This window comes from Drosophila persimilis, unplaced genomic scaffold (assembly GCF_003286085.1).
Source record: "Drosophila persimilis strain 14011-0111.01,24,50 unplaced genomic scaffold, DperRS2 tig00000735-arrow-arrow-pilon, whole genome shotgun sequence".
In the NCBI taxonomy this organism is placed as follows: Eukaryota; Metazoa; Arthropoda; class Insecta; order Diptera; family Drosophilidae; genus Drosophila; species Drosophila persimilis.
Window position 1 is genome coordinate 25614 of NW_020825346.1, and position 19657 is coordinate 45270.

The 19657-nt window shown below is 46.8% G+C and overlaps 3 protein-coding genes and 1 long non-coding RNA gene across 5 annotated transcripts; 1 reads left to right on the forward strand and 3 right to left on the reverse strand.

Moving 5' to 3' along the window:
• The first annotated feature begins 27 nt into the window (after positions 1 to 27).
• Positions 28 to 920, forward strand: LOC6599303 (plasminogen receptor (KT)). The gene is made up of 3 exons (XM_026992442.1): positions 28 to 193; positions 269 to 509; positions 573 to 920. The coding sequence occupies exons 1-3, from the start codon at positions 104 to 106 to the stop codon at positions 704 to 706; spliced, it is 465 nt and encodes a 154-aa protein (XP_026848243.1). The 5' UTR covers positions 28 to 103; the 3' UTR covers positions 707 to 920.
• A 75-nt stretch (positions 921 to 995) lies between these two features.
• On the reverse strand, positions 996 to 4425 carry LOC6599304 (tyrosine aminotransferase). The gene is made up of 4 exons (XM_002024197.2): positions 3647 to 4425; positions 1870 to 2384; positions 1519 to 1812; positions 996 to 1447 (listed from the first exon to the last, which is right to left on the reverse strand). Exons 1-4 carry the CDS (start codon positions 3987 to 3989, stop codon positions 1094 to 1096), a joined length of 1506 nt encoding a protein of 501 aa, XP_002024233.1. The 5' UTR covers positions 3990 to 4425; the 3' UTR covers positions 996 to 1093.
• Positions 4426 to 6161: 1736 nt separating this feature from the next.
• On the reverse strand, positions 6162 to 6885 carry LOC113566508. Its single transcript, XR_003409114.1, has 2 exons — positions 6681 to 6885; positions 6162 to 6617 (listed from the first exon to the last, which is right to left on the reverse strand). It is a non-coding gene; the product is annotated as an uncharacterized LOC113566508 (long non-coding RNA).
• Positions 6886 to 7462: 577 nt separating this feature from the next.
• LOC6599305 (sporulation-specific protein 15) lies at positions 7463 to 19414 on the reverse strand. 2 transcript variants are annotated; one of them, XM_026992440.1, is made up of 9 exons: positions 19296 to 19414; positions 18161 to 18347; positions 17439 to 18098; positions 17255 to 17361; positions 17068 to 17175; positions 14878 to 16998; positions 12409 to 14541; positions 9329 to 9619; positions 7463 to 9147 (listed from the first exon to the last, which is right to left on the reverse strand). In XM_026992440.1, the coding sequence occupies exons 1-9, from the start codon at positions 19332 to 19334 to the stop codon at positions 7687 to 7689; spliced, it is 7107 nt and encodes a 2368-aa protein (XP_026848241.1). In that variant the 5' UTR covers positions 19335 to 19414; the 3' UTR covers positions 7463 to 7686. The 2 variants fall into 2 exon arrangements, with proteins under 2 accessions (XP_026848241.1, XP_026848240.1); XM_026992439.1 differs by having other exon boundaries at positions 12409 to 16998; positions 19296 to 19413.
• Between the last annotated feature and the right edge of the window lie 243 nt (positions 19415 to 19657).

Below are 19657 nucleotides of genomic sequence, written 5' to 3' on the forward strand. Positions count from 1 at the left end.
ATCTCTTTGTCCTCCAGTGGCCAGATCTGAGACCAGACCGGACCAGGGACCAGGGCGGCAGGCAAGTCATCCAAGGACCAGACCAACAAAGACCAGCAAAGAAATGGGCGCCACGGCCTCGAGAAAGAAAACCCCCGGCAGTGGCCATCCCGAGCACGACGACCCAGCCTACCGCCGTTGCCAAGAGCTCAAGGTTCGTTCCGGTGAGCTTCCAATTCCGCTTTACATAACTAATAAAATCCCGAATGTATTCCCCGCTGGACGGTAGATGGAGCGCTGGATACAGATGCACTACCAGATCAAGCAGCGGGAACAGGCCTTGGCCATTGCCCAGCACAGGGAGCTCTTCTACTGGCTGGGCGGCTTCTACTTGAGTGCCATCTATGGCAGTGCCAGCTACTATCAGCGAACGAAACGCCTCTCGGCGCTGGCCCCACTCCTGCCGCTCTCCTTCGTCATGGGCTACTACACGGACTGGGCGTACGGCAGCAAGCTGCATCGCATTCAAGGTGCGTATACCACATACCACAGTTGCACATCAATCTATCTATCTATCTACCCCCTCTCTGCAGCCGAGGCCAACATGATAATGGAGCACGAGCAGGAGCTGCTGCATTGGCCGGGCGGCCTGCCATCGGTGGCGAGCATCGATGAGGCGCGTATGGAGAACGAAATGGAAAAGAAAATGCATCCGCATCACATGTAGAAAGAGGCAAAAGGCTGCCCCTAGATACATCCCACAGATACGCTGCTGTGTGCGGGATGGGTGTGCATTTCGATGTCCTCCTACTGCTCCTTTTGTACTCCACTCACTCTCTTTCTATATATTGACCATTTACTTAACCGAAGTTTACTTGCTCTCTACCGTTCCGAAACACACACTCGCGGTGCGTAATGGATGGGTGGAGTACTCACCTCTCGCTCCGGAGTCGCTGATGGGACGGCGCTTCAATTTTCCAGCAATTTTTTGAGACAATACTCCTTATATTGGATAGTTAATGATTGATATATATATATATATATATATATATAGTATATATACTTATGTAGTCTAGATCATCTAATAAATGTGTTTTGCTCCCAGATCAGAAGATCAGAAGCCGAGCTCCTCCTCGTCGAGCAGGCCATGCTCGATGAAAGACCGCGATGAGTCCTCCTTCTTGTAGTGACGCTCGCAGAACTCGGCTATGCGGACACAGGCCTCCTCGATCATTGCCAGCGGCACTGTGAGTACAATCCGCACATAGCCGGGATACTCGAAACAGCTGCCAGGCAGACAGAACACGCTCTGCTCGTTCACCAGCTCCTGCACGAAGTGTGTGTCGTCCTTGAAGGCCGGAAAGCGCTCGATGCTCACGCCAATCATCATGTACATAGCCCCATTCGGCATCACGGGATTGAGGCCGCGCACTTGTTTGAGCATTTTGTAGGCCAAGCTGGCATTCGACTGTGGACAAAGGGGGAAACCATCTGTTAGAGCGTGGCCAAGAGCCAGAAAGCAACCGATCTTCAACTTACGTAGAGCACTTGGATCACTCCATCGAAGTAGGACTGCGGTGTCTTGGCCAGTATCTCGGGCAGGGCGCCCTGGATGATGGTGTTCGAGCCGAGGATGCGGCCGCACATGTTCTTCAAGCCGATGACTGCATTGCCCAGCCGCTGCTTGCGATCGTGGACAATTATCCAGCCCATGCGCCAGCCCGGCACCAGGAAGCGTTTGGTGAGGCCGCCGCACGACAAGACAGGCACCTCTCGGGTGAGACTGCTCACGGCCAAATGCTTGGAGCCAGGGAACACAAAGTGCTCGTAGATCTGAGAAAAACAGAGATTACAGTGGATAGGATATTAGACATTGGACAGGCCACTCACCTCGTCGGCTATAATGGGCAGATAGTGGCGCTCACAGACGTCTATCAGCTGTCGTAAATGCTTCTCATCAAAGACACTGCCACAGGGATTGCTTGGGTTATTGATCAGCAGGGCCGCCGTATTCTCATCGATCAGGCTCTCCAGCTGGACGAGATCGGCGCGCCACTGTTGATCGGGTAGCAGATCATAATAACGCACCTCGATGTCCAGGCCCTCGGCCAGAGTGTGATACAAACAGAATCCCGGCCGTGGTATCAGCACATTTTGGCCGCGATCGGCCAGCGCCAGGATGCAGTACTCCAAAGCCGAGGAGCAGCCACTGCAGAGCACCACATCGCTCGTCTCGATGGCACCCTCTGGCCGCTGATGGGCACTGTACTGGGCCACCGCCTGGCGCGACGCCTCATGGCCCTGGGTGTGGGCATATCCATTGAATTTTCCACTCTCCAGGGAATGCAGCACCGCTTTCATCGTCTCATCGGCGGCCTTTAGGTTGCCAAATGTTGTGGGATCACCTGCAAGCAGAAATGTGGAGGATTAGCCATTAGGAATGATGAGGAATCAGGTGATTAACCCGTTTATTTCCGCCTATAGCTGCGGCGATTCCCGACTCTCTCTGGGGGGGATACAGACAGGCAGGCTTAGGCTGCGAATGTTCTGGTTCCCTGACTCCCAGGCCCCAGTCCGCAGCACACAAAAAACAGGTGGAACTACATTTTATGCAAATTCTTATCGCAATGAAACAAATACAGAGCGCGTGCCTCTCGCTGCGAAAATATGACAAAAGCAACAGTATCTAAAACAAATACCGATACCGATTCCGAAACCAACAACAGAATCAAGAATACAGATTTGTTTTTATATAAATCTGGTATCTGGAATATTTTAGCACAAAAATAGAAACTCGCACCGATTTGCTTTCATCGATTTGGCTAGTTCGAGGACCTCACAGCCACTATCGCTGATTGGTCAATGATTGTGGGCGTGTGCCCATCCACTGATCATGTACTGATCATATAGTATAGTACATATGGTATATATAGATATTATCCGGCAGACAAGTACTGCCTCAAGTCTTCGTCTTCGTGGTCGCCCAAACAAGTTTCATCAATTTATGCCAGAGACGAGACCCAAAAATATTTAAATGCTTTGCCGTCGCAAAAACTTGGAGCATAAACGTCAGAGTATAAACTTCTGGATGGAATCAGGTTCCCCATCTCAATATCCCATCAACAACTTATATAGTTTTACAGTATCAATATCGTGCGATAAAATATATACCATATAGTGGGGGTTGATATTTCTAGTTTTGCTCATAAATTCTAAAGGAAACGGATGGATTGGATTGGATATTGAGAAACCAATGCCTAAAATGTTTAAGAACAGATATATAACCCATCGGAGAGATGTATCTCATAAAACTCAATGAATCCGTAACAAAATTATATAACCTCAGGGATTCCATAGTATATTGAACAAAAATTGAAACAGAAACAGATCCCATAGATCTTTGTAATCCTAAATTGTATATTCCAATGGTTGTTTTAATACTTTAGAGGACTGCCAGATTTAACCTCCTGTTCTCTTAAACCCCATAGATCTTTAACCATCCAAAGAAATGTATTTTTAAGATTCTTGAAATACTTTAGAATTTGAAAAAGAACTGCCAAAACTCTTGAGCCCCTTGAATCTAAATGATGTTAATCTTGAGAGATCCCTTATAAGATTGGATTCCCTACTCGATCCCTATTTCGATTGATTCGTTTGAAGTACTCACCAATGGACAATGGTATCATGGGCTTCTCCGGATTCGGCTTGATCTTCAGCGACTCCACAATGTTCCGAATGCGATTGTGTGTGTTGAAGGCCAGCTTGGAGGACTTGATCTGCCAGCCGGAGCGGCCCTTGACTGAATGGATCATCTGCTTCTGCTTCTGCTTCTGCTGCTGCGATTGCAGCTGAAGCTCGGCCAGGGCCTCGTCCACGACATCGTCGCAGCTGGGGGGCGTGACTGCCGCTGGCGAACCGCTGGCACTCCTACTCGGGCAGCTGCTGCTCTGCTGATTGCGGCTATTGGCCCTCTGAAATTGGTAGCCCTCCTTGGCAACACTGCTGGGCATTATCACCAGGCAGGCGCTTCACTGATACACTCAACAAAAAACCAACAAAAAGTCAAATGAAAAGAAAAAAAAAAATATCCAGGTATTTTTTTGCGGGACGGTAATCGAATTCCTTGCAGCGTTCTGGGGCGTCTGTTGCAGGGTGCCAGGGGCCTCAAATGAATGTAAAGTTTGTATCCTGTTTATCGTTCCAGACGAGCATTAGAAATGCGGTCTCTGCGGGCGCTCTGGTCGACTGTCGGAAGGGTGGCTACTGTGGTTGTGCTCCCTTGTGCGGTGCTGTCTGCTGGGGTGTGTGGAGTGTTGAAAGTCGGTGGAGCTAAGGGGTTTCCTTTGGGTCGTTTGCGAATTCTGAACTAAACTGATCTACTTCGGTGATCTCTTGGGGCTTTTATCGCCTCTGGCTGGCTGGCTGGCTGTCTGGCTGGTTGGCTGGCGTTTCGTTTGGTCGGTCGCCGCTATATAGGCATGTAGTATATATATAGACATTGGGGGTATATGGCACATATACTCGTATAGCGCCGTATGGACCCAATACTCACAGCACGCGCCTGACTTCGGCCGAGAGGGCCGACCACCAACCCAAACCAAAAGAACAACAACTACGGAGCGCTCGGTGATCGGAGATCGGAGCTACCGTTCCCCCCGCAATCCAACCCATCGTCGACCCGACCTAACACTCTGATTTGAATACTCGCCGTTGAGTCGAAATTATATTCATATATTGCCTCGGAACCAGATATTCAATTTGATAAACAACAACAGCCGCCACCGCCACCGCCTCAGCCTCAGCCTCAGCCACAGCCATCGCAGTCGCCGTCGCATCGATTCATCGATTCATTTAAATGCGCCAAAGCTGTCTATAACGTCTTGGGCGAAATTCAAACAAAACACACAGCAACCAACCAATCAACCATAAACCATATTGCATATCGAGTTCCGACAGTAGCCGCCGTAATGCAGATAGGTTTTCCCTTCGCCCCAAAATGTCATTCAATCTTATGGAACAACTATTCCTTCAGGAAATGCGATAAACGCTGCAGGAAGAAGTCCTTTTGCGTATGAATTATGATGAGGCATAGATAGGAATGCTCTAGAGATGTGTTCTGCTAAAAAGATGCTTTAAAGGCATCACCCTGAAGAATTGTGAGGCTGTTCCTCCTGTACCGTGCATGCGTTGCTCCCTTAACAGTTTTAAATATAGATTCCCTAGAGAACTTAACATCTGGGAAATGGAATTCCAACACTTGCCGTAATCGTCGAGCATTAACATAAACGAATATGCATGAGGGACGGGACCAGTACACCTATCCCCACAGATGATCTATGGCAATGCAATGTTGAACAATGCAAACCGGAGCACTCGGGGCATACCGGGGCATTTTCTAACGCTGATCTCCCCACCAGTCCAACAGGAATGCACAATGGAACTACGTTGCAGCTTTCACTTTTCAACAATTCAAAAATCTGACAAATGCCAAAAAATAGACAACGGACAAAGGACAATATTTTGATCAAAACAGATCCATAAACTGTGGAGAATTGGACGGCAAATCGGATTATAACGGAACCCGCTAACCCGATCGTATTAAGGAGTTGAACAGTTGTCAAAGGAATAATTTAGTTATTCTTAAACATTGAATTGAATTCGTCAATCAAAACCTGAAGACGAATATCGATTTAGTCTGAATGTCTTTAATCCGATTAGCAGTACTATAAATTTGCAATTGATGGTCTTCGGTTCTATATATAACTGGGCACCCCATGTCCAATCTTACCAGCTGTACTATAAAAGGGAATAAGGTGTTCTTCTGATTCAATCTCGGCAATCTCGATGATTTCATATTGGTGAGGGTTTCCATTAGTTCTTTTTGGTTTTTTTAAATTTTGTTGTTTTAGCTCTGCAATTGATGTATTGTTTCTATTGAAATTGATGATCATTTTTTTTGTAGGAGGTAATCCTCCTTGGGAAAGTGGTTTGTAGTTGAGTTTCGTTATTGTTGGTTGCAATTATGTAATTTACAAAATAGTATTGTTGTAATTTGATATGCTTGTTGTTGATGGTTTGTTTTCTCTATTGTTGTTCGTTTTCTCTTGGTTTTTCAGATGATGTATTCTACAGCTAAAGTATTGTTTACTTATTGGTATGATATGTAATGGTTTTTGTGGATCTTTGTGCTTGACATCGTTTATTATTGTTGTTATTTACATAGTTGGCTGTTCTTGTTGTTTGTTATTGGTGCAGTTTTCGCTTGCACTGATTTGTGCTTACTCACGTCTGTTGTTGAAAGTGTCTAGTACTTACCCCTACCCCCTCAGGCTGGCATTTACATACATTTACAGCCATTTCATTACGCGATAAACAAAAAAAAATATATATGTTTTGTCGCTCTAGCCTTGCCATTGCATCATACGCGCAACACTCTCCGATTTGTCGGGCCAGTTGGCCAGTGAGTCGATCGGTCGATCGGTCGGTCGGTGAAGCGAGCCTCCTGTTCACCTTGTCCGTATCAGACCTGTTTTCTTTAACTTCTTTTTTCTTGTTTGCCGTTTCTTTCGGTCACCGGCAGCGCCAACGTCCCATTGATAAGCCACCAGCTAAGTGGTGCAAGTGTTGAAAGATCCACCCTATCAAAAAGGGAAGTCGTTTTAGTTTATTTTGTGTTAATTCAACTGCTCTCTGTTACTTACACTGCATCGTAGTTATTTACTTATCCTTCTCCGCTTTGATGAAACAAATAATGTACCCAACCGACGGAGTTTTGGGCTATTACAGTTCTATACTCATTGTGATATAACTTTCTTTTTAACAATATAAAACTTGTTTTGGGGCTTTTCAAATCAAAACATCACCAGTCTCCTCCAATCTTCTCGATGTCTGTTCCGCTAGCTGTAATGGGAGTCTCTTAAATGGCAATTCTCGTAAGAATATGATGAGAAATGGAATTAAAAATTACCCCACCCATGTGGGCTGGCAGGTCCACATTTGTCTTGCCCAATGAACAGAGCATTACCCCCGTCGTTTGGCTGTAGGGCCGATGATTACCCAATGGCACAAGATAAGTTTTATCTGTCACAGCGGTTCATCTCGGTTTACATGACCTGAGATAATGCGGCTCGGCATCTCATTGCATTGGCCAACCGACCCATATACTGCTGATACATAGGTACTATACAATAAACATGCATTTAATTGTTTTGACTCCATTCGGCACTGCATTGCTTTGCATTGTTTCGTTTCATTTGGTTTGGTTTTTATTTAAACAAAAAAAATTGTATCCTTTTCGTGTATGTACATTGAACACAAGAAAAAAACATATATTGTATCCTCGTCATATACATGGTATACTCTCTGTGGATTTGTTTTTTTTTTTTTTCAGGCTTTAGTGTGTGTCAAAAAAAAAAGTAATAATATTCAAGAATTCTTAATAATTATTTGGCTTAATGCTGGTTGGCGTCGGTTTTTTCTCTGTACATGGACATTTATTTACATTTATTTCCTCTTGAACATGTTGCTAAGGCGGCGCTTGGGCGGCGAATTCTGCGAATGGAACAAATATATATCGGGTGTATAAGCAATGGGATAATGTTTTGTGGAATGGAAGAAGCTTTTATTAACTGAGTATTTTTTTGTTGTGTGTGTGTGTGTGTGTTTTATGTCTTTATTCTGGTATGCGTCTCTCCTTCTGGCATCCATCTACTTGCCACAGCTCAGCGAAAGGACCAAAAGCAGTAATCCAAAAGCCGCGGTGACACCCACGGCCATCCTGTCCGCCACCTGAGAGCACAGCATCATCGTAAGAGCCAGCGCCAGGCTGAGCATCAGACGGCCAGGCAGATTGAGGCGACAGAAGGTGTACCACAGTTCACGCAGCGTCAGCGCCTTTGTCCTTCGCTCGTGGTGCACCAACCGCTGCTCCACATGCGTGATGGTCATTTTCGGCAGGGGCTCCGACTGTATGTTCCCCAGGGAGTAGATTGTACAGGACTTTTGCGACGAGGCACTGGTGAGATTGGTGGCACAGCTGGCATTGGTCGTGCACACGCTGGTGGTGCCCGTAATATTGAGCCGCAGCACCGATCTGACCTTTGGCTGCTCCTCCTGCTCTTTGTAGTGCAGCGGCTGGAGCTCAAACGGTGCCGTCGACTCCGTTTCCCTGCACAACCGCTCAAAATGTCCGCCATGGCTGTCCTCGTTTTCCATCTCGATTGGGGTCTCCCTCTCTCTGGCATATTCCGTCAACCAAGCCTGGATATTCTCCCCCTCGAATCCCTGCCGATGCTGCCACATATCTGTACTATCGGTCTCACTGACGTTAAATGTGGTCGCTGCCACTGGCAGCAATCCATCGTCGAGGATCTGCTCTTCTGGCCTTAGTACCACCGTTTGGCCCATCATCAGTAGCAGCTGCTGGTCCTGCTGCTGCTGTTGCTGCTGCTGCTGCTCTTTGTTGCGATTGTGCTGGCTGTAGTTATTGTTGGCGCAGCGGTCCAGCGGCTGGAGGAGCTTATAGGTGACATTCGTCGGTGCCTGGTGGTGCCTGAGCAGATTGTCTGCGATGGGTGACTGCTGGAAGGTGACTGCCGGCACAGGGGACTCGTTGAAGTGCCTTCCCTGATCGAAGCGATTCAGGCGCTGCTGTTTCAGCTTCTCGCGCTGCTGCTTGAGATTTCCTGCATGGGCCGCGGCAGTGTTCTTCGTCAGCGGCCGGCTCCTGGCAAAGATATTGCCGTGCAAGCAAAGGGAGACACGTCCCTTGCGATATTTCCGCTTGCCGCCGGCGAACTGAGGAGTGGACCCCGAACTAGGGGAACTGTAGCGTGGATCGTTGCTCAGCCTGCGGGTCACTCCACGGGTGATAGCCAACAGTGCGGCATTCGACAAGTGCGGTGTGCCCTCCTCCTCTAGCTCCTCGGCCACATTCTCCTGCTCCTGTTCTGGTTCCTGCTCATTACCCTCTTGCTCGACTTCTTCCTCTTCCTCATCCTCCTCCTGATCTGAGATTGCATCGCTAGCACATATCAGACGTCGCTGATCGTAGTAGGAGCGGCTCTTGCGTGGCGTTGAGGTGCAGAAGAGGCCTGAGGACTGACGTAGCTGCAGTCTGCGGCGCTGCATGCCGGTCAATAGATTCGGCCGCTCCCGACGTAGCGGCCGCTGTGGATCAGAAGTTCAGTAGGCATTCAATAGCAGGGACTGTAGCCACACGAAACAATAGACCCAGGGACGACGACGAAGACGAGCACAAAACAGACTTACAGATACACAAGCCAGAGACGACACATACAACACATACAACAAGAAACAATAACCAAACACTCATCTCTACCAGTCTTACCTCATCACGGGGCAGGCCACTGCTGCCGCTGGTGGTGCTGCCGATGCTGAAGCGCGAGGTGAACATCTTGAAGCGTGTGGGTGTTTTTGAGGTGCCGGTATTCTCGCAAGTCTCGCGCAGTATCTCCCGCGGCGGCTCTGAGCTGCCGAAGGACAAGCGGCCGCCGTTCTTGCTGGGTGTGGGCGGACCAGGACGCTTGTAGTGAGTGCCCATTGACTTCTTGCGGGCCCCAGTGCTCGCCGAAGAGCTAAGCAAGGCGCTCATGCTGTCGTCCAGACTATGTGGTCCGTCCTGAGAGAAACGGAATAAACGTGTGAGGATGGTTGGTGGATAGAAAACTCAAACTGGGATTAGTAGTAGAAAACACACAGAACACGGAACACAGAGATACAACAGCCAAAACGAAAACCAAGCGACAGCGACAGCGAGCAAAGGAGGACGGACACTTCACAATGTACAAGAGGATCTGATCTTACTCTAAACCCTATGGGGGTCGTGTTTTTCCATTTTACATTTTACATCATCTGGAAATTGTGTGTTGTGTTTGATTATATTTTATGTTCTTCGATTAGGCCAGATGCGTGCCCACTGCGCTCTCTTTGCCTGCGCCTTTGCGGGTGTTGCAGCCTTGTTGCCCTTGTCGCTGTTGGTGGCACTGTTGCTGCTCTGCGTCTGGATCTGGATGTGGCTTACTTTGAGATCTTCGTCCTGGCTTCCCACATCGTATTGGGCCGCATAGGTGCTCCTCAGATGCGGCGGCTGCAGCGAGTTTCGATAGTTTAGCTCCTCCGCGCTGCAAACAGAATTGAATGACTTATGGATGCGATGCCAGTGGATGTCCAAGAACTCACGTTATATCCGGCACACGGCCCAGCTTTAGGTCCGTCAAATAGGTGTTGTTGAACACCTCCCCCTCTTCATCTTCCATTGCCAGATTCGAGGAGGGTGCACTGGGACGCTTGAAGGGTTGCCAGTCCTCGGTGGCGGATGCTGCCGTGCCCGTGCCCGTGCCCGTGCCGGTGCCTGTGGCCGCTGTGGTTGCGCTTCCAGCGACAGTCAGTGTGGAAAGTGAAGATGAGGATTTGGTGGCTTCCGAGGTGGCCTGCATGTGGCGCAATTTTGTTGTGGTTATCGCGTGCTGCTTCTGTTGCTCGAGTATCCTTTCGTTCAAGCGAACAATCTGATTGGAGAGCTTCCGTGTATGCTCCTCGTATTTGTTGTTCTGTGTGGGAATGATCCAATAATTACATCAACTTTTCAGAATTTAAATCAATTTTGTATAGATATTTGTTTGAAACTTTTAAAAAAATATATACAAAATATTTATAAAAAGAAACTAACATTTTGCAATTATTTTAATTTGTTTTTAAATAAATTCACACTCACCTGACATGTAAGGACCTCCAGTTCCGCTTTGTTATGCGCCGCCTCGCGCTCCTGCTTCTCCTTCATGCGTGTCACCTCCGCGGTGTACAAGGTGCGCTGCCAGTGGGTCAAGTCCGTGTTGTCCGTGTGTAGTTGTGTGTGCGGTGCGGTGCGGTGTGTGGGGGTTTATTTGGTGTTTTTTTTTTTTGGGGGCGATCCGAGAGAGTGGGTGAGAAATAAGTGGGTGGAGTGGCAACAGATAAGGGGACGGCACAAACATGAGTCTCGAAACAAAACAACCTATCGACTTCTTCTAGGTAATATGTTAGCATTAGCATTACAATAGCTAAAGTTAAAGCCAATAACCAATAGAAAACAAATATCAAAAATTTACAAAAAAAAAAAAAAAATACAAATTAAAATGCAGCACACTCAGAATTGCGAGGGGCGCTTCAACTTCAAGCTCACGTCGATTCCATACAGTTTTAAAATCCACACTATCAGGCCACTATATGCCACCATTGATACTATGATTATCCCCACGGTGAGGCAATGTCCGCGCAGCACGCGCTTCCACCACGAAAGCGAGCTAAGAAGCGCGTCGGTATAGTCGAATGTTTCCTCCGATTCAGATTTAACTACGCAATCTCCAACTTCGGCATTGGGTTCCAGTTTGTACGTTTCAGGGCCTGCAACCAAAGCCAAGTCTTCGGCGCTTTCTATCACAGTAGCATCATTGTCATCAGGTCCAGTTCGTACCACAGTTGTAGCTACGTTCCCCTCATTTATTGAGGATTGATCCTCAGTCTGGTTGCGCTTTCGTCTCCCGTTTGGCTGGCTCTGTGTTTCGATTGTTTCGATTGTTTCGAGTGGTGTTTGGAATGATTCGAATGGCGTTCGGAATGATTCGAATGGTGTGTTCGAGTGTTCGTTCGTCGGACAGTGTGTGCGTGTATGTGTGTGCGTGTGTCAAGGATTTTTTGTAGCAGGCGGAAGGATAGGAGAATAAAAAACCGTGTTTTTTTTTTTAATTTCAAAAATATAAACAATTTTTTTGCGCAAAACTAAAATTCAAGCTGTACTTTGTCCTCCCCCTTCTTCATCAGAATCGATGTTATTCTGTATCTGTGGAATAATAACGAAAAAAAAAAAAAAACACCAGAACCACAGCTTCACAGAACAGAAACAACAACAACAAAAAATAACAGCATATAGAACCATATACCAAATGCTATACAAAAATACAAATACAATACCAAATATATACATACATACATGACAGAGAAAATCGAACTCCAACTGCCGCTGATTCTGGGTATTTTTTCAAAGAGAATGTCGGTTGGAATTCGGTCTGTATCAGACTATACAGATGATTAGTAAATAATAATAAATATCTACGGCAGGCAGAATGCAGTCCATGCATGGCATGGTATAAATAACTATCCCTTGGATTGTTTGCATAGATTAAAGTTAGCTTAAGATTATTATACAGATTATTATTAGATTTATTAGAAAGGGAAAATTAGTTGTGGAGTGTGCGATAAAGTCAATGAACAGAGAACAGTGTTAGTGTATTATGTTAAAATTTTGTGGTATGCAATACAACATATATATATGACCAAAATAAATAATATCAGAATCGGAATACGTAGGATTTTAGGGATTCCACTGAGTACAGCACGGAGGTTGGTGGTCGACTCATAGGCAGGTCTTACCATTTTATTTTTCATTTTTTCCAACTTGCCCTCCATCTCGTTGCGCTGGTCCTTTAGGTTCACATGTAGTTCGTCAATCTTCGTTTTGGCCTCCTGATATTTGGCCTGCAGCACCTGGCAGTCTCGCTGGAGGGTCGTGCGATCGGGTAGCCCCTCCTCCTCGGCAGCCGCCGTGTATGTGGCACTGAGGCGTTGCATCGTTTCGGCCAGTTCCTTTTTGGCGTCATTCAACTGTTTGCTTAACTGAATCTGTCGTTCGTCCGAGGTCGTTTGTTGGTCAGTCATCTCGATTTTGAGACGGGCATACTTCTGTTCAGACTGCTCCAGTTGATGCTGGACCAACGAGAGCTGCTTCTCGGTCATGGCACGAGCTTCAGTCTCGATCTCCTGGCGGGACACCTCCTCCTTGAGCTGCTTTTCAACTGAGATCAGGTCTTGCTTCAGGGTGTCATTATAAAGTTTCAGGGTGCAACGCTCTTTTCTGAAGGCCTCATGTTCTTGGTTTAGGGTGTCGAGCTCTTGCTTCAAGGTGTCACGCTCCTGTGTCAGGGTGTTACGCTCTTCTTTCAGCATCAGCATTCGTTCGTAGAGTTTTTGGCGACCCTCTTCCAAACACTTCTGTTTGTGGAGTAAGTCCTTCTCTAGGGTCCTGAAATCATCTTGCTGCTTTAAAATGATCCCTTTGTGTCCTTGAACCATTTCCTGGAACATCAGGAGCTGCACCGTGTGCTTCTGAAGGTCCGCTTGGAGGTCAGCTTTTTCTTGGAGAATCTGTGCGTGCTGAGCCTGAAATTGTTGTGCCATCAGTTCAAATTGCTGCTTATCATGTGCATGTTCCGTTTCGATTTTCAGCATTTGCTCGCGTACTTCCTGCAATTCTCGTTTGGCAGCTTCCAGGGCCTGGCTGGCATCTATCTTTAGCTGTGTTTCCGTGTCTTGCGAGAGTTGCTGCTGATGGACAAGTTGTTTTGCTTGCTTCAAATTGTAGTTGAGACTACCAATCTCCTGGCTGAGTCGAGCCTCTTTCGCATCACATTCTTTGGTTAACATATGGAGTGTGCTTTTGGTGGCACGTTCGGATTTGCGAATCACTTCTCTCTCCTTGCGCAGGGCTTCGATTTGCATGTCCTTTTGATATAGTATCTCTTTGAGCATTTCCAGACAATTCACCTGACGCAAAGAGCCCTCGACATGTAGCTGACGGTTCTCCTTGTTTTCGTCTGCGTTTATCTCCGCCAGCGCCTGAATCTTCTCTGTGGTATTGTCCAGCATTCCCCATATCTCTCGTTCCATGTTCTCAAATCGAGATATTTCCGTCTGGTGTTGCTGTTCGGCAACCTTCAGGTTGTCGCGCTCTATCAGCAAGGTACCATTAGACTCGTTCAGATTGTCGCGCTCTTTCTGTAGGGTACCATTAGACTCGTTCAGATTGTCACGCTCTTTCAGTAGGGTCGCATACAACTCGTTCAGATTGTCGCGCTCTTTCTGTAGGGTACCATTAGACTCGTTCAGATTGTCACGCTCTTTCAGTAGGGTCGCATACAACTCGTTCAGATTGTCGCGCTCTTTCTGTAGGGTACCATTAGACTCGTTCAGATTGTCACGCTCTTTCAGTAGGGTCGCATACAACTCGTTCAGATTGTCACGCTCTTTCAGTAGGATACCATTAGACTCGTTCAGATTGTCACGCTCTTTCAGTAGGGTCGCATACGACTCGTTCAGATTGTCACGCTCTTTCAGTAGGGTCGCATACAACTCGTTCAGATTGTCGCGCTCTTTCTGTAGGGTACCATTAGACTCGTTCAGATTGTCACGCTCTTTCAGTAGGGTCGCATACGACTCGTTCAGATTGTCACGCTCTTTCAGTAGGGTCGCATACAACTCGTTCAGATTGTCGCGCTCTTTCTGTAGGGTACCATTAGACTCGTTCAGATTGTCACGCTCTTTCAGTAGGGTCGCATACAACTCGTTCAGATTGTCGCGCTCTTTCTGTAGGGTACCATTAGACTCGTTCAGATTGTCACGCTCTTTCAGTAGGGTCGCATACAACTCGTTCAGATTGTCGCGCTCTTTCTGTAGGGTACCATTAGACTCGTTCAGATTGTCACGCTCTTTCAGTAGGGTCGCATACAACTCGTTCAGATTGTCACGCTCTTTCAATAGGGTACCATTAGACTCGTTCAGATTGTCACGCTCTTTCATTAGGGTCGCATACGACTCGTTCAGATTGTCACGCTCTTTCAGTAGGGTCGCATACAACTCGTTCAGATTGTCGCGCTCTTTCTGTAGGGTACCATTAGACTCGTTCAGATTGTCACGCTCTTTCAGTAGGGTCGCATACAACTCGTTCAGATTGTCGCGCTCTTTCTGTAGGGTACCATTAGACTCGTTCAGATTGTCACGCTCTTTCAGTAGGGTCGCATACGACTCGTTCAGATTGTCACGCTCTTTCAGTAGGGTCGCATACAACTCGTTCAGATTGTTACGCTCTTGGTTCACGGTGTCACAACAAAGTCTCAGGGTGTCACGCTCCTGTTTCAGAGTGTCACGCTCTTGGCTCAGAGTGCCGAGCTCTTGCTTCAAGGTGTCTTTATAAAGTCTCAGAGTGTCACGCTCTTCTGTCAGCAGCACCACTCGTTCGTTGAGCTTTTGCCGATCCTCTTCGCAACAGTTCTGTTTGTGGAGTAAGTCTTTCTCTAGCGTATTATAATCATCTCGAAGCTTCGAAATGGTCCCTGCATGTGCTTGAACTGTGCTTGGTCTGTCCTGGTGCTTTCGCTCATTCGTACTGGCGATCTCCTTCTGCGCGCTGATATCGTTTTCAAGGTTTTCGTATCTTTCGCGCCATTGATCGATCCCCAGCTCCAGCTTCTTGATAACGTCCGAGTGTTCTTCTTGCAATTTTTTCAATTTCTGCTCGTAACACTTTTCATTATCCTTCTGGCTGTTCTGCTTTTCCAACAAAACTTCTATGGACTTTCCATACATCTTCAGAAGACTTTTTTGCAGCCCAAGCTTTTTCGCTAGCCCCGATCTCTCAGCCGACAGTAGATCGAGAGATTTTTGCAAAATTGAGGCATTTTTCCGATGCTCCTTCGCGCTGGCTTTTAGCCTCGCTCGATCATCGGCCAGGGAGTCCAATTTATCTGTCAGCACCATCATTTCGACTGATAGTTCAGCTATTTTCGCATCCTTTTCTGCAATCAGATCTCTATCGGAATCTTTTTGTGCCGCAGGCTCCTCTTTGGTGGTAGCTACCTCAATCGAGCGTTCATTCTGGTATTGGATCTGTTCCAGACGCTGCAGCACGTGGGACAACTTGTCAGCCTGCTCGGCGGCTTCTGCTTTCGCTTGAACGCATTTTTGCAACGTAAAATGGCATTTACTTTCCAGTTCCTGCAGTTCCCGCGCATAGTAACGGCCGATCTCCGAGTCAGGGTCGTGATTCTCATTCTTGATCTGTATTTCCTTCTTCTTCCGTGCTAGCTCCAGCTTGTCCAGCCGATCGTGACGATGTGCAAGTCGTTGAGACTGTTCATGTGATGTGATCGCCAGAACTTTGCGGTCCTTGACTAGCTGGTCGATCTCAGCCATCCTTGCGGGCGCCTGCAGACGTCCCTTAGCCCCTTCGTCCTTCATCTGCTGCTGCAGCACAGCGATTTGATCTTTTACCTCAGCCACCTCGCTCTCCTTCTTCTCCAGCAGATCATGCTTCGAGTTGATCTGCTGCTCCAGCCTCTTTGTTTCCTCAAGACTCTGCCGCGACATCTCATCACTCGCCTTCTCATCCTCGAGGTAGTTGAGGACACAGTGCTGACTATTTAACTTTTGCAAGGCCATCTGTGAGAGTTCAGTTTCGAGGATCTCCAACTGGTGCTGCAGCTCATCCAGCTGTTTATTATATTTCTCGGTCAAGGCTAGAGAGTCGAGGCGCTGTTGGGCTTCCAGAATTCGTTTATGCTGCTTCGCCACGATCTGCTTCTCGTTGTCCAAATCCTCGTCGATAAATGCCAGTTCACAAGTCATTTTGATGCACTCCTTGTCGTGCGGATCGTGCATGTCGGCCCTGGCGTCCTTTTCGCTCTGCAGCTTCGCGAGTAGGATCTCGATCTCGCTGTGAAGTTTCCTGGTTTCATATTCGGCTGCTGCCTGGGGACTAACAATAAGCGCATCACAAATAGCCTTTAAAAGCTGCGTTTGATCCTTGAAGGATGGTTCGACCTTCACTTCCGCATTGATTAATTTGTATATGTCCGACTGGAGTTTTGCGAATTCCTCTTTTAGCTGACATATCTCCTGATCCTTTTCGCGCAGCTGCTTTTCAATCACACAGCTGCCAAGATTTTCCGGCACACTGCCTGGGGACAGCGAAGTGTCCAGCATGTCCGAGGAGGCATTCAGCACCTCACGACGTCCCTGCGCCTCCTGCCGCAGCACATTCAGGCACTGGGCCAAGTCCTGCTTGTCGCGCTCCAGGCAACTAATCTCCAAATCTTTGTCCCTCAGTCTTGCCTTATTTTGATTGACCGTCAGATTGAGCGTGTTGATTTGGTCGAAGCACTTCTTCAACTGCTCTTCTATTTCGCGGACCTGTTCGGAGAGTTCGGTATTGTTCATAAATACAAGCTGAAGTGAGGGGAAAGGATATATCGGTCTTACCCTTGCATTCTCCTTGACATGTGCACTGATCGCATCCTGCAGGTGTTCGTTAATTTCGGCTATGATTGCCTCCTTGGCGGCTATTTCCTTTACATAGCCTTGCTTAAGCTGAAACAAAAAAAAAAAAAAAAAACAAATGGAATGGAAGGTTAGAGCCTCTCCTTCCCCTTTGGTTTCTTCTACTCACATGCTCGAAATTACTATGCTCGTCGGCTTCTTCATTAATGGACGTCTCCTCGAATATTTGAATCTTTTCCCTTAGTATCTCGATCTCGGCCTTGAGTTCTTTATTAGCTGCAGAAAGTACGGGTGGGGGGGGGGATACGTAAGAGAACATTTTGTTGGGGAAAAGTGCTGTGGGAGGGACGTACCATTTTGTAAATTTACTTTTGTTTTGGATACTTCCTGAAACAATTCATCCAAGATGGAATACTCGTTCTCTGTCGAAATCAATTTGCGTTCAGCCGATGTCAATTTTGTTTCCAATTCCGCCAATTTGATTTCCGTAGCCGCCAATTTATCCATCACTTGTCGCCATTCAAACACCGTCATACGCTCCCGCTCACGCATTGGTGTGCTGCAAATCGGCAGCGGCGAGTATTCGTCGCGGCTGCTGTGCAACGGCGTATCTTGCGGAGTCTGTGGACTATCTGTGATGGCCTTTACGGGTGTGCCAGGAGCCTCGGGGTCGGCGGGAATGATGGCGGCCTCCATCAGTGCTTGGCGGACAGTGCTTGTCGTATACGGCAAGACCATTGCAGGCGGTGCGGCGGGCTCGAAAAATTTCTTAGTCGTTTCTAATGCCTCGACCAGGCAAAAACGTGTTATCTTATGACTATTAACGATGCGCGACAAAAACGATGCTATGGCCTTTTGAATGTGCTCCGGGAGCTCTGTGCATTTGATTTGATATTGTGTACTCTTTTTAATGACACATGCATAGTGCAGCATCAATGTGTACACCAGAAAATAGTCGCTGCGATCGAGGTTTCCACTTGTATCCAGATTGGGACCAAAGTCTGGATAAACGGCTGCTCGCGGCAAAAAGGGAGTGGATCAGTAGGTGAATCAATAACACATTTTGGTCTCTTACTTTGCAAAAATTTGATCAGCGGTGTATCATTGCACGAACTGAGATCGCTGTGCGTCGAGTCCGTGGTGTCCAGAGCGAGATGCTTGTAATCATACTCCAGATACTCCAGATAGTGCTCGAAGAATTTATAGATGTTTGATTGTTCGAGAGTCAGCACATTTTCGTCCACGAAGCCGCATTTCTGTACCTGTAAGAGGATTATATTGAGGATTTGCATTGGATTTTTGTTTCCTCCCACTGCCACCCACACACATACACGCATACCTACTTCTGCTCAAATACAAAACACACACACACGCACACGAACACGCACAGGCATAGGGTACCTTCGGCTAATTGCAGCCTTGCGGCTGCGCAGCCTCGCAGAAAACACACACAAATACATATACACGCGATGTACGCGATGGCACAGGTAGTGCTCTGCGGCAGCGTTTCGTTCTTAATCGCGATTCCACATACATTCCATTTTATTTAATTATTACTATTAAATATATAAACAATTTGACATAAAAAAAGCAAATTCACCAATTTATTCACACAAGGTCACGCACGAACAGCAGGCGGCGCAGGCAGCAAAACACACACACACACACACAACCAGAACTCTGACGCAGCACTTCGCAAGGAACCTTTTCGTTCCTGGAACTTCCAATGTTCATTATTTTACAATGCAACTTACAATTTGGATACTTTTTTAAACATTGTTATTGTCAAGCATTGAGAGCTCTGCTCCCTTTTCCACCAAAATGAATTGTATTCAAATATTTTTAACTTTTTAAGGCTTGTCATTAGGCTTTTAAAAATGTTGGCTTAAACGCAAGAAATTTTGAAACCAAGCACACACACACACACACACGGCATGGCTCACAGGTATGGATGCATATGAATGCGGCGAGCCTCGCAGACACCGGCCAGCAAGAACGCACGCGCACACATAGAAAGTATAACTTTATGCCGGCTTTTAATCTGAAAACAAGATCATCTCTTGCATGTAATTTGATATAGATTGTCCTTTAATGTACAAATTTTCAAAAAAACAAGCAAAAATTGCCCACACACACAATATAGCTATGCGCCAGCAGTGTCACACAACGCACAGGCAAAACAAAATTTTAAAAAAAAATGCTCAACTTACCCAAGAGAGGATCACCGACTTCCAGCTTCGGATATCCATTTTAGCAAAATACTGGAAGTCAAACAACAAAACGAAAAAAAGCTTCTTCACGCAGCGAAGAGACTTGACACCGGACGAATTAAACTTAGGGGAAAAAATTTGAAACAAAATCACAAACGACGCTCACTTTTTGAATGAATAGAACAGTGTGACTGTTTGATTTATCGATATATACTCTCATTTTCCAAATATACCGCAAATATACCGATGAAAAAACAATCTTAGCCTACTTATACCCCCTTTATTTAAACATGATAACAACTTCGGTTAAACCACGGAAAATAAAACTAATAGTAGTAATAATAATTAATCTTGTAGGTCCA

Bases quoted from the DNA above. Each gene is read 5' to 3' on its own strand.
- LOC6599303 (XM_026992442.1), top strand. From the start codon at position 104: ATGGGCGCCACGGCCTCGAGAAAGAAAACCCCCGGCAGTGGCCATCCC. The intron at 194-268 runs GTTCGTTCCGGT...GCTGGACGGTAG, and splicing joins GCCGTTGCCAAGAGCTCAAG to ATGGAGCGCTGGATACAGAT. The intron at 510-572 runs GTGCGTATACCA...CCCTCTCTGCAG, and splicing joins CAAGCTGCATCGCATTCAAG to CCGAGGCCAACATGATAATG.
- LOC6599304 (XM_002024197.2), bottom strand. From the start codon at position 3,989: ATGCCCAGCAGTGTTGCCAAGGAGGGCTACCAATTTCAGAGGGCCAAT. The intron at 1,813-1,869 runs GTGAGTGGCCTG...TGTTTTTCTCAG, and splicing joins TGCCCATTATAGCCGACGAG to ATCTACGAGCACTTTGTGTT. The intron at 1,448-1,518 runs GTAAGTTGAAGA...CTTTGTCCACAG, and splicing joins GAGTGATCCAAGTGCTCTAC to TCGAATGCCAGCTTGGCCTA.
- LOC6599305 (XM_026992439.1), bottom strand. From the start codon at position 19,334: ATGGATATCCGAAGCTGGAAGTCGGTGATCCTCTCTTGG. The intron at 18,348-19,295 runs GTAAGTTGAGCA...ATCCTCTTACAG, and splicing joins AGTCGGTGATCCTCTCTTGG to GTACAGAAATGCGGCTTCGT. The intron at 16,999-17,067 runs GTAAGACCGATA...CTCTCCGAACAG, and splicing joins ATGTCAAGGAGAATGCAAGG to GTCCGCGAAATAGAAGAGCA.